Source organism: Gasterosteus aculeatus, chromosome 18 (assembly GCF_964276395.1).
Source record: "Gasterosteus aculeatus chromosome 18, fGasAcu3.hap1.1, whole genome shotgun sequence".
Classification (NCBI taxonomy): domain Eukaryota; kingdom Metazoa; phylum Chordata; class Actinopteri; order Perciformes; family Gasterosteidae; genus Gasterosteus; species Gasterosteus aculeatus.
This window is the reverse complement of record NC_135706.1, coordinates 7,702,329-7,720,031: the sequence shown is the minus strand read 5'-3', so window position 1 is coordinate 7,720,031 and position 17,703 is coordinate 7,702,329. Positions and strand designations below refer to the sequence as shown.

The following is a 17,703-nucleotide window of genomic DNA, read 5'->3' as shown; positions in this document are numbered from 1 at the left end:
ATATTCTGTTGACAACGTTATTTAAGGCACTCCACCGAGCTCTCTTTACGGTCACGTTACAGCAGCTCAGAGGAATATGGGAACAGGTGACTATACAAACAGCTTGCTAAGTAAACAGGCCTTCAGTTCAACAGCTACTTTAGTCAGACTAGTGAGGCCAAAGGATAATGAAAAATATACAACGGCGCTGTGCAAACAGACACTAACAGCAGTATACACGTACTCTGTCTCCTCTTTTTTTCCACTCATTTTCTTTGTCAAACAGACATACAAATGCACTATTTCTGAGCAGATGCTGGCTGGCAGGTTTGAACACATGCTGGTGAAAAGGCGGATCAACACCCTGGATTGCATCAATTCTCTTAACATCCCCTCCTCTGTGTCCTTGTGAGGTACAAAGGCGAATATAACACATACATGCACTGAAAGTATCACCTGTGGTGTTTTATTTACTCAGAGTCCCCCCTTTATCTCAGATAAACTAGATTGAAAACAACTAGCCTGAATGAATGAAAAAAAAGAATAATCAGACGGACCAGAATAAAAAATATACTGGCGGAAATGGGCTTCCATACAAACTCAACATCGTCGACAAGAAAAGGAAAAACCGACCTTTCTGTAGACGATCATGTTGGGGGAGTCGTCGTCCGGGTCTACGATGCCCATGGACCTCGCGGACAGTAGGGGTCGGGTAGAGGTCGTGTGGACACTCTCCTTAAGTTCCTCAGACCCTTCATCGGTCTCGGTCACCTCAGCAGTGCTCTGCTGCTCCTCCTCCTCCTCTTCTTCCTCCTCCTCCTCCTCCTCTTCCTCCTCCTCTGGCTGCTGCGGCTGCAGCTGCGGTGCCTCGGCCATCACTAGTCTCCCTTTCAGTCTTCTTCTCCTGCTGCGTGGCGTTATCCTTTTTCCTCTAACAGCGTCAGTCTTTTTCTTCCTCCTCCTTTATCTCTCGGATGCCTTCTCCTCTGTGTGTAGCAGCAGCTGTATGTGAAAGAGAGATGTGAATTACAACTCACCAGTGGTCTGTTGTCCTGCTTTCTTGTCTCCTGTCAGCAGGCAGAGGAGGGTGAATATGAGGGCATCATATGTTCTCCGTTTTCTGTGTCATCTTTTCTCTGATATTCCTTCTGCTTTGCTGTCACATGAGATGAGGTTAAAGGAGAGTAAAAGACATCATTTTCAAAGTATGCACTATTTTATCCTATAGCTTGTTTCTTCATCTTAAGTCATCGATAGATACATGGATTCATAAAACAGAAACACCAGTACAACAACATATGGCCCAATGCTGCACACACAAACGCACACTCATGCAAACCAATTGCTCAGCCCTGTCGGCTCTTTCCTGATGGACTCAAAGCTGTCAAAGTATTGACACCTGAGGACAGATGAGTGAGAATAAGGAATAAAAAACAATAACAGTGCAGGAAAGGGTTGTTTGCAGGAAGAAGAGAGGAGAGTAAAGAGAACACACAAATATGAGGTTCCTGGACGACCTCTATATCCCTCTACGTGTCTGACCGACTCAACTCCACTTGTTACAAATCAATGGGTAAAAGCAACCTGCTTTATCTCAGAAATGTTTCCTGGCAGATTGAAGTACAACACTTTTGAGAAGATCAACACACTTCTAATGAAAAGCAGCAGTGCAAGAAGGTCCAAACACTCGTAGAAGAGATAAAGCGGCGCAGGCCTCCCTGGACTTTCCCCAAATGGAATCCCAGAGTGTTTATTGACATCAGAAGGAGCACAGCTATGCATTGCAGGGGAGGTGCTCACGGGAAATGCAGTTCTCAAGTCGTGCAAGAAAATCCAAAGTTCATCGGACAGAAATTAATATATTGTATCTCATTCCTTTTATCGAAATAATTAGTAATGAAATGACCTTAGAGAGGAAGTTACAAGATTTTCAGACAAATTCTAAGAGACAAAGTGAATACTCATATTCCCCAAATTCCAATGTTTGACAATTATACCGTATGACACGGTGTTACTATTAGAGTTTACACACGTTGCACCAGACATCAAACAACAAGTCCTCCAGTTTCAAAACTGACTTTTAATGCCGGCTGGCTGTGAACTGTAAGTAGAGCATTAGACATGCAGACTGTGTGTGTGTGTGTGTGTGTGTGTGTGTGTGTGTGGGTGAAAGGAGACAGATATCGGCAAAGGTATTTAGCTCCATGTCAACCGTTTTAAACCCTTAGATCAATTCTTTCATCAGTCTCAGAGGCTTGTTTCATCGTTATTTGTGCACCATGTGCTCAACAGTTATTCCAAGTCAGAATAAAAAGAAACGGCTGATTTGCTTCCCCGTAACGTGCGTAAAGTTCACAGCCCCATTGCTTAATCCTGCTCATTGAATCACACGTAGCCTGCATGCTGCCCAGGGATCAACACTCAGCCCCGACTCTTCATTTTGCATATAAATGAAATGTTCAGGTTGAACAGGCGCGTCTGATTAGCCTAAATTGCAACGTGACTTTCTTTGTGTGACAAAAACACACAAACACATCTGATGTAATGTCTCATGTGTCTTTCTGAAAAGAGATAAACCTGCGGACACACAAAGAGCCCAGATGTTTACTGACGTCTGATGGTGAATAGACAATACAAGAAGTGTTTCTATGCCTCACTTTACGCCAAACGAGTAGTGACTTTTGCTCTAAATTTAAAGATCCTTGACACTCTTAGATGTATTTAGTGTCTGCTAAACACTGAGAGGAGTAAATCAACTTTTTTTTCCTCCTCATCACATGCTAGAAGCGGTAGAAGCGGAGTGAGACTTCTCGCTGTTTCCCCTGTGGAGCCTCCGCAGCGCAACACACAACCAGCGTTTCCTTCCCCACTCACCCTCAGGCGAGAGTGGATGTGGAGGTCTGGCTGTTTCGCCCTGAGGGATGGATGTAAAATAAAGGACAGCATCCATCCAGCAGGCCGCCATCTTTTATGCACAAGGAGGCATAATGAACATGCCTCCTTGTGCATAAAAAAAACCCAATCACAAACAGTGACGTGTGACACCAAAGAGCGCTCCTGTTTGTCCAGTTAAGGATGATGAACCATCTTAGTGTCGAAGCTTCTTCTCATGAATCCATTTACTGAACAAACTAGACTCACTACACACTGCCAACAAGTGAGAGTAAATAAAGACTGGATCTAAAGTATGGTTGATACACAGAAAAGTGTGTACTGTAATGTACTGTGCTTTAGACAGCTACCAGTCTCTGCTCTTCTGGTTTTACTTTCCTCCAGGAATTTGGTTCCCTTTAAGCGAAAGAGCATTAGTGAGGTCGGACAAAGACGTTGGACAATAAGACTCGGTTCACATTTTGAATTCCAGGATCACGTTCGTTTGAAGCAAACTGGGATAACAGTTTCCTCAAGATAAGATTTTATCTTACCACATTAATGTTATTCCTCGACAAATTGTAAATTCGAAGGTGAAAACTTATTTGGTGATAAACTGGGATGAGATTCATCTGAACAGCATTGCACCGGTTTGACATGGACTCGTGACCACGAAGTCTGAGTCTGATCTGGACTGAAAAGACAGTCAAACGATGTATGACAGCTCGTCCACGCGTTACTATCCAATACATTCAACCGAGTGGAACCAATGACTTGTGTGTGATCGCCTGAGTGAAGCTTAAATCCACAAGTTTGGAGAGTTGGAAGGATGGTTTGAGAACATAGACAGAGATCTCCAACAACTGTCTGTGATCTCTCCATCCGATCCGCTCCCCAAACACTCCCCCTCCCTCCCTCTCTCTGCATCCCTTTCCACGGGTCCATTGCAGACATTAGAATGCACATTTTACGCCAGAACCCAAATGCCTTTGGACCCCAAATTGATAACAAACGCAGTGTCTCTAAACTAACCAGTCAAGCGCGCGCTCGTTTCAATCACAGGTGCGCGCACACATGCACATCTCCGTCATGTGCAGGACTGTAACAGCATCCAACCAGCGGAGATTAACATCGCACCACCGACAGCATCACAGGGACATCAAGGAGCGCGCCAACAGTCCTCTTTCAGTATGATTTACTTTACTCTTAAAGCTACTCCCTCCGGCTTCACCCCTTCATCCCCCTCCTCCCCCTCTCCAGTCCCCTCTTTGCACCGTCCATCACTCCTGCTTACCTCAGCGCCCGCTTTTCTCTCGCTTGGAGCTCCGAAGGCAAAAAGCGGCTTCAGCAACCCATCAGAGCGCTGAACACGGGAGAGAGAGAGGGAGAGAGGGAGAGAGGAGGGGAGAGAGAGAGGAGGGGAGAGGGAAAGAGGAGGGGAGAGAGAGAGAGGGAGAGAGAGAGACCAGGAGAGAGAGGAGGGGTGTGAGAGAGAGAGAGAGAGAGAGAGCAGGAGAGAGAGGGGGAGAGAGAGCAGGAGAGAGAGGAGGGGAGAGAGAGAGAGCAGGAGAGAGAGGAGGGGAGAGAGAGGGAGAGAGAGAGAAAAGCTGTGGATGACAAGCGGCTGCTTATACTACTAATATGCAGACCTTTCTATTTTGTGTGTTTGTGTGCGTGTTGTGTGAGTTTCTGTGCGTGCGTGTGCGTGCGCTTGCATTACTAATTCAACGTTTCCACAGTACATCATGGAGTCAGATAAAGTTGATCTATACATTTTGATTAGGAGTACTTAAGGAGTAAGCTTTGGTTGATAAGTATAGGGACTTAATTGGTAAAAAAAAAAATACCCTCAAAAAAGTAATCAAGTAACTAGGGCTTGAAAAGTTACAGCATTGTTTTCGTGTTAACACATTCATTAATTAAGAGCAACAATTGTGTAATTGCAGGTTGACGCAGTTTTTTTTAATCATTATTATTTTTAAAGTCCGTTGCTCACTGGCTCAGAATACATGCACAGACAAACTACGGATCACAGGAGAGGTGGTCTGTGGATCAGCATTGGCTTGTCACCACACCAACCAATGAGAGCATTTGGGGGCGGGCCCAAATATGCTACAGTGATGACAGAAAAATGCAGGAAGGTAGCAAACTCTCACGTGGACCATTTAATTTCTTTAATCTCTTCCAGCCGGTGGATTTGGGGATTCTCCAGAACTGATTAACCGCTGATATATTTATGCGAATAATTGCAGTTAAAAAAAAGGTGGTTCTGCTGCTGTCCATGGTGCTGATAAAACTTTCATGGAGAGAGAGTGACTTCACTCTATGCTCATGTAAATATTATTTCTCTATATCTTCATATAGCAAATTGTTTGCTGCTTTATTAATGCTCTGATTGTTATCATTTCACAACAATCACTACTTTGTTTTGTAAGGATCTTAGTGTATGATAATTCCCTTATGAATTATACTCTTGAATGTCTCAAAATGTTCTGCTTTCTATAAGACTCTTTCCCTGTAAATGTGTCTAAATCACAAGGTCTTTATGTGGTTGTTGTCTTTCCCGATTGAGACTATCAAATTATGTGTTTGTGAACCCTTGCACACTTTCTAAGGACAAAGCAACACTTCAGTCACGACTTTGTTTAGAAGAAGTCTAATGAAACATGAAGAGGCAGTTAATTGTCTAAAACTATATTATTGAATTAGAGCAAGAGAAAGACCGGTTCTTTGTTTGAGATGACAACAGAATCCTACAATAAAATTACATAATTCCGTACTGTACAGTTATGTGTCTCAAATATATAGATAAAAGCACTCACAAGTTGCATAATAGGGAGAGTAAATGCTCTGGATCCATCTGCTCATGTAACAAAGCACATAAACTCAAATGCTTTTCCTTCCTCTTAAAACCTTTCTGCATGTTCTCCCTCCCATCTTTTCTCTGTGTAGTCTCCTAATTTCTCATCTTTAGAAGTAGGTCTAACAGCTTTTGGGACGAGCACAGAGACACATTAAAGCATCTGATGCAATGATGGACTGTGGGAGGAAACTGGCTGCTTTGCACAGTCAGGACGGGTTACACTCTCACTATGTGTGTGTCTGGGGGTGTGGATGCAACCACATCTCACATGAAAGCATGTCAACACACAGCGTGTTCACAGGGATTCAGCCAGAATATTCCCAACCGCTGGTGCTGGAGACTAAAAATATATTTGGTGCTCTAATTCAACAGAAGATTACTGGGACAGCGGGAGAGGAAAAATGACAGCGCTCATCAGAAGCCAGTTGCTTCTCTCTGCCTTCGCTTTCTCACTTTCATCTGACATTACGTGTGCAAATGGGGAAAAATGGACGTCAATATGCTCACAAATCAATAAATGCACTTACCAACTAACTGCTGTCAAAAACAACATTGACACTAATGGACCACTCTGACCTGACTGATTGACATTGACACGCACACACACACACCCCATGCCACTACTAGCCTCCACTCTGGACTGACTGAATTATTGAACAGTAAACAGGAAGAGAGGATTCCACTGGGAAGGTGTGTGTGTGTGTGTGTGTGTGTGTGTGTGTGTGTGTGTGTGTGTGTGTGTGTGTGTGTGTGTGTGTGTGTGTGTGTGTGTGTGTGTGTGTGTGTGTGTGTGTGTGTGTGTGTAAGGTTGGGTGGGAGTTGCCCGACGTTTTGTGCTCCTTCACAGCTACATGTCTCATGACATGCATTAACACACATTCACCCACGTTTGGACATGTCTTTTAGTACCATGGAGGGATTACTCTTGCTTGGGTTGTGAAATGATCTCAAAGAGACACAACAAAACCACAAAGAGATGCAACACTACCACAGAGATGCAAAATAACCCAAAACAAACTTTACTGACCTCTTAGACATTCAAAACAAGCCAAATGAAACATCACGAATATATGCAAAATTGCTGCTGAGATTTGCAATAAAAACATTGAGATGGAACACTTCACAGAGACACAACAAGTAACAAAGAAGGACTCAAAAAAAGCTCTCAAAGGGCTTAACTTTAAAATATATTAACCTCAGATATTACTATTCAAAAGGATATATTTACTTCTACATTCTTTTTTTAACCATTTTGAAAAACCTACTTTAACATTTAAAAAAATCCTGTTTCTACTGCTAATTTAGGTCTGGGAGATGATGGTAGTACTGTAACAGGGCACCGTGGCTCCTTCCTCCAGCTGCTGCTGGGGGACCCCGAGGCACAATGGGATGTACAATCCCAGAGTGTGTTCTGTGTCTGCCCACAGGAAACGCTTCCAGTCAAATGTGCTTTCACGTGCATCCAGGATGCCTCTCAATCAGACCCCGAAACCAAATCACCGGGCTGCTCGCAATGCAAAAGACCAGCACTACTGGTCTCTATCTCATGTCTACGATTGGGTGGTGGTAGGAGTTCAATGTTTTTCCATAAGTCATTGTCAATGTGCTAATTAGAGCTTCTCACGGTGCTTCACACCTTATAAACCAGCGATATCTAAAGTACAGATAGCTGTGATACCATCATCTGCTCACACAGCGGCAGGTTTATTGTGTAAACCCACAGATCACCAAAGGGGAAATGTTGGCATCTGGAATGACAGCAGACAACAAAGCTGCGCCTCCGAAGAACAAACCGCCCTCTACTTTCCCTCTTCTTGAGGGTCTGATAAGAGCCGAGAGCCGCAGAGAGACATGAAGGCGTTGTGTGGGCTGCTGGAGAGTGTGGGATAAAAACCATCAAGGTTCCACACAAGAGGAAGAAAAAGAGATGACCACATGCTGCTGGTAAACAGAGATGGTTCACTCGTTTTTTCTTCAACGTCACATGCGGCAGAAATATAATGAAGATATGTTAGAATGGAAGCTGACAAGCTGATATGGATTTGTTGTATAAAACTGTTCCTATTTGACTGGGATATTTAAAGGTGCCACTAGTGCAACAATGCCACTGTAAGCAGATATTTTATTCTGGTACATATTCATGATACATATTTGTGTATTCTTTATGTTGCTTTCAGCCAACTCATCTCAGCGTTTCCAGATCAGATACATGTTGATAAAACACAGATCAGGACACTTAATTCTTAAGCCTTCAAAACTGATACGATTTCCACTTTTTAAATGATTATATATATACTTTCTTTACAGTGGTAAACTAATTGTTTAACTGTAAGGAAACCGTAAGGAAAGTGACTTTCTAGGATTAACAGCTTTGACTTGTGTCCATTTGGGTGTTTTATAACGTTGTCTAATTATTACAGGTCAAAGGCCACTGAACTCGTGTCTATCTGTATACTGCCAAGCACCGAACCCCCGACAGACCAAGATAAGGATAAAATATATGACGTTTCACTGTTTATCACTTTAAAGTAGAAATTTGTCACGAACACAAAGGAGAAACAATGTTTTTGACTTAAAAAAAACAAAAAAAAGATTTTCATCTGCGAAATACTGACTCAAACATCCCATTTGCTTTTTGCAACCTGCACACGCCTGATGCTGGAGCGACTTAACCGTGGCCTCATTTGGAAAAAGGCCCCAGTTAGGCATCACACACTTCTCTCTCTGTACAAAATCCTCAAAAGAAACCCAGGTGATTCAGCCCACACATTTTCCACCTTTACCAAAGATGACTAATCTGTGGCCTCCTCCGCAATAAACCTTCCTCCTCCTCTGCACCGAGACGGCGCTCCCCGCTGCGCCGGCCTCAACCAGCCCTGAACGATCACCCCGGGAGAAACCTGCACGGGTCAATCTTGAACTGCGTTGGTCATGAACCAACAGGTGTTGTGTACAAATTAGTTTAGTTTTTTACAGTTTTCTTTAAAAAAAAACATAATTTTACTGCATAATTTTATTTGATCAAGGCTTAAATGCCCTGCTGGTTATCTTTGGATATGTCAGCGTCATCAATGTGATGATAATAACCACGGCGACATCGAAGAGAAGCAATATTGACTCTGTTCGGTCATGACTTTGGTCTAATTGTAAATATGGCAGCAAGGTAAACACATGTTTATCTTAAAATCCATGTCTAAACACAAAAGCATTATAATGCCAGCATCGTTTCAACATGATCGGGGGAAATAGTAATAGGACAAAAACAAACTCAAGGTTACTAATATTGTTGTAATGTAACAACACCGCTGGATAAGGTTCGGGTGTAGAAAGCTCCTCTGTCATCTGTGTGAGAAAAACAATATGGAGTTTCAGGAGAATCTCACTCAGCATCTGCTGAGTAACGAGTGCAGGAAGGAGGAGTAAACAAACACTGGTGAGCAGAGTTCCTGCTCTGACCGGGAGGGAAGTTAAAGTGCAATCAGGTGAATCAGTGCGATCCGGGAACAACAGCAGCCCGAGGCGGACGCAGTCCGAATCCCAGACCTCGACCCTCTGCTCGCCCTCCGAGTCTCGCTCTGCAGAGACGGCAGCTATTCTCTTCTATTTGAGGCATTAATTGAAACTTATCAAAACTAAGCGTTTGAAACGCTGTATGAATAATTAATGTATGATTTATCTGACGTATATTTATTAACATTTAAAAAAAAAATCAAAATTAAATTTATATAGCCTTTTCCACCCAATATATCTTTTATTATCCTATTCTATATTTATTGTATACTATTAGGACTGGATATTATCTTTCCACTGAATTGACTTGATACAAAATGGTTTCAAATAATTACATTGAAATAAGTTTGGTTGGGTATGAAAGAGATTAGAACTAATTCTAGTATTATTTATTAGCTATATTGCCCAGTCGTTTTTGTTAATGGTCATCTTAGTACTGACCTTTCATTTAATTAACTGATAGTAGAATCACCCAATTGAAGATCAATTGGAATTGAAAGTACTTTTGGTTAAATCAGAACAATTGTTTAAATTATTTTAGGTAAATATATTAAGTAGATAAAGATTTCTCTCACCATTATACCGTTTTTAAGTAACAAGTGCAAAAACCAACAAGTCAACAGCACCACGAATCAATACGGCATTTATTTATTTCAGAAACTTTTAATACTGTGATCACTGCAAATGTCTTTTTCATACCTTTACATTTTACAAAGACAATGGATCCGAGATGTAAACAGTATTTTCAACTCTGTATAACGAATGGTCCTCTTGAATTAGCGTGCTTCGTCTGATCCCTTTTAATGTTTGGTTTATTCTCCCAACAGGGGGAAACCAAATGGATCCCGACACAGCGATGTAAGCCGTCAACTCTGAGCTTTGTGAACCCCCCCACAACGACACGCAGCCCACTCTGGTCTGTTCAGTGATGCATGAGGGCAAATAAAAGAAGGGGTTCTGAATAGAGTCTCACTTCTTCGCTCTTTGTCAGGAAACTGCATCGGCAGGAAAACAACAGAGTGACATCAAGACACGACGGCACAGGAACGGATCGATTCACCCTTCTTATCCAAACCCTGTCGACACAAGGATTTTTATAAAACATTGTGCAAAGGGTTCTTTAGAATAAAAGAGATTACAAAATGAAACAGAACATTCACATTTTCCCATATGCCTCAGAAAAGCACCAAAAACAAAGCGGAGGAAAGAATCCAAACTATACGCACTGTAAAATAATCTATCGTTGACACTGGAGTAACTAGTGTGTGTGTGTGTGTGTGTGTGTGTGTGTGTGTGTGTGTGTTTGAATAAAGTGTGTAACTAATCTAATCTAGATGCACACGTTTAAAGATGCGAGCAAAAACATCTGCACAGCACAGTTTGTCATTTTGGCCATACTTCATTTGGAATACAAAAAACTAGAGCACTTTCCATGTACAATAAAATACGAAACATTATCTATCAGTTATTATTGAAGCATCGACATACTGTAGTTTCGGTAAGGAAACCAGTGCTCAGAACAATTTACAGTCAAAACCTGGATTTAGAAACACTTCTGCCAATACAAGTTATATTTTCTGTATCATTTTGAGGATTTCACATTATTGGATGACTATTACACTGCTTTACGCAACTGGCCAACTTGTTAAAACCACCCAATCAAATCATCAAGGGCAACATTTAAGCGCTTGACTTTAGTGTATTCTAATCCAAGAGATTCTTAAAACAGAACCGTTCACGTAAATTGTTAAGACTTCACCGATCTCCCTGCAAAACTGCAGAGCCGAGTGTCCGTTATAGTAAACATTTTACCTTCAGCCTTTTCTATATTCTCTCTACATTCAGACCGGGGGCTGCTTGTGCTTTTTTCTGCAGGGGTTTTAATTGCAGATTCATGATGCAAACATCTCTTTCATTGGAAGGGGAACGGAATTAAGGCTTACAGCAAGCATGTGAACGAGAGTTTCAACGTGCGTGCTCAAGTTAAGCGACCTGAAATGACCCCAAATAGCTTCGTGGCTTCTGCTTGGGTGGCAAGTAGCTTTTATGGGTTTCAGGGAATATTTTTTTCTGATACGCTCTTATCACAGGGGCCCTGAAAGACACACTGCATGCAACTGAATGCAAAAGGCGCACAAACACACACACGTCGCCATACACTACTCGGCGCTGTGTCAGATCCCCCCCCCCACGTGCAAACTTTTACGAGGTCTACAACTATGAGTATTTAAAACTAACGTGTGTGTGTGTGTGTGTATAACCATGCGTGTTTATTTTTCAGGATGAAGAAGAAGCCTTTCCCTTCCATCCGTTCCCCAGGTGCTGTTTCAAAGGCACGTCCCTGCTCTGCCTGGGAGGAAATGACCTAAATAAATGACTATAGGCACGACTGAATACACCGATGAACATTCAAACAATGATACAACGGTACTGCAGCTCCTTCTGATCAACGGCTTATTATCTAATCAGGTACGTCGTTTTTATTTTCCCCAACATGTACTGGACCTGAGGAAAATCTGTACATGTTGAAATGTAAAACACACCCGCTTACATACAAGCACACCGTGGTTCTGCCCCTTTTATCCCCCCACCCCCCCAAAAAAATCTACCTTTGATTGTCACCCAAAGCAGGTTTCTGGTTTCCTTCCTGATTGGTGTACGCGTGGCCTCTCGGTCCGTGTCTGACTGATTGATTGTTGGATCGGCGTGGGATTATTTACAGGGTGACTGGCAGCACATTTAATAATCATGACATTTCCACTGGGCATCACTAGAGGGCACTGTAAGCAACACGACAGCAGGCTGGAGCACTACAAAATACAACATAACACAGAATTAAAAGCATATAGTCCGACTATAGCCAGAATTAAGAAAGAAAGCCATTTAAATAATATCGCTAGTGACCATTTTCTTGAGGAACTAAACACTGATGTCAGTTTTATTGTACGAATAGAACAAATTATTTATTGGAATTATAATACAAGGAAATAAATTAACCTGGGGGGGGGGGAAAAGGTCCCTTCTTACTTTTCCCTCCCCCAAAAAATGTCTCTGTCATTGCAGACAGTGGGATGCGAGTGGAGTCCTCTTTCCTTTTTCCTCAACGCACGGTGCTCACTGCTTCAATGGAAGATAAGAGACCGGCGTCTTTTCTGCGTGACCTTAAAAACATCTTCCCCAGAGCAAACTTTCGCTTTTTTTTGTTGAGAGAGACATGACTTCTTCCTACCGTTTTTTAAGACACATATAATTGGGATGGACCAAAGCACTCTGGATATCAGTCACGTTCAATGGCATCTCTTGCCGATGGCTTATAAATATACTCCTCTGCCAGGTGTTGGTTTGTGCTGTAGAGACCAGCAGCAGGATGCTCCAGATCCAGATATAAGTGACACGGAGGAGAGAAAAATATAATAAAACCTGTACAAATCCATTTTTCTCATCCCGTTCAGACTGGCGTCAAGCTGCTTCCATGTCAGCGGGCTGTAGACGGCCACAGTTGCGGATTTGAGGACAGGAAACACCACAATTTGTTTACACTCCACTCACACGTGAAGGGGACGAAAACATCTTCTGTTCGGTCTTGAGGCTTCAGATCCGTCGTGGATCGCCTGGCCGGACCGGCAGCTTTTGTCGCAGTCACGTCTTTGCGTGCCATTTCGGAGACGTCTTCTCTTAAGTCACTGGGCAGTCGTCTACCCTCTGCTGGGGCGGGTTAGGTTTGGCGTTAAAGACTCATGACACCTTTTAGGGGAAGCTGAGCAAAAACACAAAAAAAAGGGACAGAGAGGTAAAGGCCGGGTATGAACTGCGGGTTGCCCCTAAAGTGAAGCACATCCACTGAGAAGGCCTGGCATGGCAGGGGGGGGGGGGGGTCTGGTGATATTTTGTGTTCACGTCGAGGCAAAGCGGACTTTTCCAGAGAGAGAACGGAGGGCGAAGAGATTCATTTCTGTTGGCAATTTTGGGGGGGGAAAAAAACGCTTTTGGCACAGCGAGACGAAAGAAAGATCAATTCAGCACGGCGGTGCTATTGGAGAGTGGAGGTCAGTCCTTTGTAATTTGATAAACAACACCCATTCTCCTAGAGTCTCGTCCTGAGAAGGTAGATGGTCGGAGGGTTTAGCAGCACCAGGCTGATTGGGAGTCTCACGTTTCCTTGTGCACGGTTTCTTCCCCCTCTGCCCCTCCGTCCAGACTGTGTGCGCGCTGATGTAAGCGAGTGTGTGTGCGTGTGTGTGTGTGTGTACGTGCGAGAGTTGAAATGACCAGGCCGGAGTTAGTTCATGTCGATGGTGTTGAAGACCCACTCGGTGAACTTCTTGAGCTTAGCGGCGGACGTCTGCGACTCCTCCTTGAGTCTCTGGTTGTCGTCCCACAGCCTCTTGATCTGACCCTGAAGTCTCACCTTGTCTTCACGCTCCTGTGCAAGGTGGGGAGAGGTTAGGTAATCAATCGATTAAACAACGGTGCCGCACACCCGAGATTCAACTGAATTTATACGGTCCGTATAAATGTAATAAACACTGTTTGGTGTTTACATAAACATCTCAGCTCTGGAAACTGAGTCTCACTGGACAAAACTTTGAGAGCTTTGTGGGTATTTTATCAGTTGGCACAGACAAGAGGAGGAAAAGTGAATCAGCTGCACGCTGAGCAGCAATTTTGAGGAGGAAAACACTCCATCACTGGGGACATGGCTGGATTGTTAGCCGGGCAACAGACGCAGAGGACCCTTTAGCTTTCAGTCAGCTAGGAATGGTTTTAGGTTTTTTATTGCCATTGTTGTTATACAACTAAATTTTGTTTGGTAGCCCCAAGTCAGACAGCAGCAGTGAACAACAATAAACAATGTACAAGGTACATGATACAATAAACAATGTACAAGGTAATGAGAGACAATACAAGAGAATGAAAAAAGATCCTGATGCTGCTTTTATAGTAGAATTGTCAGAGTAGCGCTTGTGGTAAAACGGGGGGGAGGACACATTGAGCGGTGTTGAACCAATACAAGGTATATAGAAACTATCTAGCTAAACCCTTTTTGCTGACTCTCTTCACAGCTGCAATCTTTTGTGGTTCCTTAAAAAAGGGGGCTGCAATTCATTGTCTTTATTTGACTAAAAAGGGGATTGCAAGAGTAGGTTTACAGGGTTTTTGCAGTATAAATTTGCTCAGATATCTACAACAATTGTTGAACACTGGCAGGTCAGCATGGCTGAAGATTGCATCTAAATGAAACCAGTCCTTTCCATCCAGGTGTTTTCACGTTAAAATAATAACATGCTTGTTTCTAGGGAAATCAAGTGATAAAGTGATTAAGTGCTCAACAGCTGCCTGTGTATATTATATTGAAGACAGTGTTAATTAACACCATCTGCTCCTTGTTCAACTGTATGCAAATCAACAGTATTCCTTAATGGCTCTGGAATAGTGCAAAACACAGTGTGGATGTTGTAAACATGCAGACAGATGTTCTCTAAAACCAATCAACTAAAAATGTGAAATACAATCATAATGTGTTCGTGCATGTGTGTGCGCACATGTTTTGGTCGGCTCTCCCACCTTCTTCAGGTCCTCCTGCAGCATCTTCACCATGGCCTCCAGCTTGGTGACCTTCCTCTCCAGCCCTATGTGACCCTCGCTATGGATAAGAAAGCAACACATAGACTTACACTAACGAAGAGCAGATAATACCATTCCATTCTGCAGTACTATGAGCATGTTTTACACTACGTGTACCTACTCACAAAGCACATGAAGAAAACAGATTTAGTAAAAAGTTTTGTGAATGTGTCACAGAGCCGAGACTAAGGCTTTTAAATTTTTTTTAGATGGATACATTGAAATAGAAGGCAAGGAAACCGTATGTAGAGCGCTTCAGTGCGGGGTTACCTGGAGGAGGGCCGTGACAGGGGCGCAGGCTGCAGCTCTATGTGTGGCTGTTGGGGACTGGACGCCCCGCTGCTTCTGTGGTTTGAATCGCCGAACACATAACTTCTTTGGACTGGAAGCAGGAAAAAATGCACATGTCATGCACAAGTCATGTTAGGCAACCGGCGCACACAATCTGCAACAGATTGTATAGACGATGCCTCTGACTGAAAATATACAGCTGGTAAACCCTTTCATAATGTAAAATACATACATGAGCGGTGTGTAGGACCGCAATGATGACAGTGAGCATCATGATTACTTGATAAAAACTTTAAGCCAGTTAGAAGATGTATCTTACAATACTTTAGAGCTTATTTCAGTAGCTCTTGCCTGTAGGAGAGAAATCCCACAAAATAATTTGTGCATTCTTTTTTTGTAATAGGTAGTACCATAGTGTGTGTTCCTTTCAGTCTCAAAGGTATTGGCCACATCCACCAGATGTGTCCACTCCAGGGGACTGTCTCTGTCTTGAGAGGGGAGGGGCATCAGCTCCTGAGGGAGGGGTCCCCGATGACGCTCCACCAAATCCACCAACGATGTGTCGGATGCCGAAAGGTCACCTGTAAACAATGAATAAGTTGCACAAAGAACAGAATGTAAAACATTTCAAGCCATACAATATGGCCAGAATCCTCTAGAGAAAGAATATGTATAATTTTTATAAATGACCAGTAAGAGAAAACAACCTTTCACAGGGTCATACTTCATACTGCGGTTCTAATGACGCTCCTCAGAACGACATCTCCCTCCCCAAAATTCAGCCTACAGCCTGTTGCTATCCAAAAAGCAGTAGCAAACTGTTGCTGTTAATGGATTGCTACGTCAACGTACTTACAACATCTGGAGCGGCACGCCTCTTCTTCTCCTGCACCGTGCATGTATAAATCCCCAGAGAAACCTCTTTTCCATGTGAACACGTTCCAGCTGTTGTATAAATACCACCAACCACCTCCGCCTTACCGTGGAGTTTGACTCCCAGCTTATAGGAGGGCCGTCTGAGGGGAACACCCCGGGTGGTGGGCGAGCGTGGGAGGGTGGAGCAGCTGAAGAGAACATCTGCGGCGAGGGTCGGTTCGGTAATTGAGGAACACAGGGTCGGGAGGCGTTGGCCACGGTAGATGCTCTCGTCCGATAGGGTGCGATGGAGTGAGCGCCGGTGGCTGAGAGGCTGGCTCGATGGGGATTTCTGGCCGTGCTTCACACGATGGGAAAGTGTTATTGTTACAGGGATCCGAAATATGCACCCATTTATATTGTAAATGAAAACTTGTATGAAGGCCACCGGCATCGATACTGCTGCATGTGGGAACGTTCAGTCCTATCCAATAGGTACAACTCACCCACAGAACGATCATTTCTGTATCAATTACTCGCTCCGCTAAATTAAGAGCCTGGAGAACAGGTTCAAAAAGAGGAGAAAGGTCTCCATCCATCCATCCATCCACCTGCACACCGCTTATCCTGCACACAGGGAGGCGGGGGGGGTCTGGAGTCTATCCCAGCCAACTTCGGGCGAGAGACGGGATCTCAATGAATTGAATTTAAAAAAGGGTGCCACGTTTGTCAACAGCAAAACTATATAATAAATCTCTCTCAGATAAATCCAAGCGTCTAAACCATAACTAGTACCTAAAATACTTGGGACTCAGGTGTTCGTAAGGATTTGAATATTAGGTGTTGCATAGTTATAGTAATGCAACCCACATTCACTTTAAAAAAATCAATAATTTTCCTTGTGATTTTGTACTCTACGTGGAAGCGTGCCAGAAAAGCTTTTCTTCAAGAAATTCCAAGTAGCAAGGTTGAGTAATTGATACACAAATGTAATTTTTACAAATATAGGTGCTTACACAATTTACAGGAGACTGGATTGAACAAACACAGGTAACTTCTTTCCTCACAACAGTAAAAAAGGATTCACTGAAATACAAAAGCTGTAAAAATAGAAAACTGCTAGCAGCATGTTAGTCACGATAGCACCTGTTCCTAGGCATCTACTTACAGGTTGTTCCTGTAACATAGGTCACACACACCAACCCGCGGACATACCTTTTCCTTATGTCTGCGCGGCTGTGGTGGGCTGTCCGGGGCGCAGTGCCTCTTCACATCTTCCTCCATGGTAGATTTGGCATGAGGCTGCGGCGAGTGCATGTCCCGGAGAGAGGGCCTGGCTGCCGGGGTTGGAGCAACTTCCCCTCCACCCTCTCCCGGAGACTTCCTAATACACAGGGAGATGCGTTCCAGGCGGTGCGGCGTTAATGCATTATCCTTATGCAGAGGTAGCAAAGATGTATTATAAAAAATATGCGGTTGTCAGTTTCAACAGTTGGGCCTACATTAAGCATCGGGTGTAATATGCTCTCCAACCACAAGGGGGTAATGGAGTCGTATGTATATCATTACTACAAAAATACATAAATACGGGGTGGACAAAATGGGATCAAATGCAGGCGTATGAAATATTTCTACCATAGAAACTATCACTAAAAATGTTCCATTTTTGGAGCAGTGTGAACCTTGCACCATCACCTCTGACACGTTCT

The 17,703-nt window shown here is 43.3% G+C and overlaps 2 protein-coding genes across 13 annotated transcripts in view; both read right to left on the bottom strand.

Annotated features, from left to right (window-relative positions):
• Positions 1 to 4,414, bottom strand: part of LOC120807874 (regulator of G-protein signaling 6) — a 42,476-nt gene extending 38,062 nt beyond the window's left edge. For 2 of the 3 annotated variants that reach the window (XM_040160312.2, XM_040160314.2), the window contains exons 1-2: positions 4,145 to 4,414; positions 613 to 981 (exon numbers count right to left, since the gene is read on the bottom strand). In XM_040160312.2, the coding sequence (XP_040016246.2) occupies positions 613 to 855 (243 nt within the window). In that variant the 5' untranslated portion in view covers positions 856 to 981; positions 4,145 to 4,414. Of the gene's footprint in view, positions 1 to 612; positions 991 to 4,144 lie in introns of those variants that run through there. The other variant, XM_078093079.1, reaches the window with a different exon arrangement.
• Positions 4,415 to 9,866: 5,452 nt separating this feature from the next.
• sipa1l1 (signal-induced proliferation-associated 1 like 1) overlaps positions 9,867 to 17,703 on the bottom strand; it is a 62,259-nt gene continuing 54,422 nt past the window's right edge. For all 10 annotated transcript variants that reach the window (XM_078093069.1, XM_078093068.1, XM_078093070.1 and 7 more), the window contains 6 exons: positions 17,210 to 17,378; positions 16,121 to 16,355; positions 15,550 to 15,720; positions 15,119 to 15,230; positions 14,789 to 14,867; positions 9,867 to 13,646 (listed from right to left, as the gene is read on the bottom strand). In XM_078093069.1, coding sequence (XP_077949195.1) covers positions 13,503 to 13,646; positions 14,789 to 14,867; positions 15,119 to 15,230; positions 15,550 to 15,720; positions 16,121 to 16,355; positions 17,210 to 17,378 — 910 coding nt within the window. In that variant the 3' untranslated portion in view covers positions 9,867 to 13,502. The remainder of the gene's footprint in view (positions 13,647 to 14,788; positions 14,868 to 15,118; positions 15,231 to 15,549; positions 15,721 to 16,120; positions 16,356 to 17,209; positions 17,379 to 17,703) is intronic.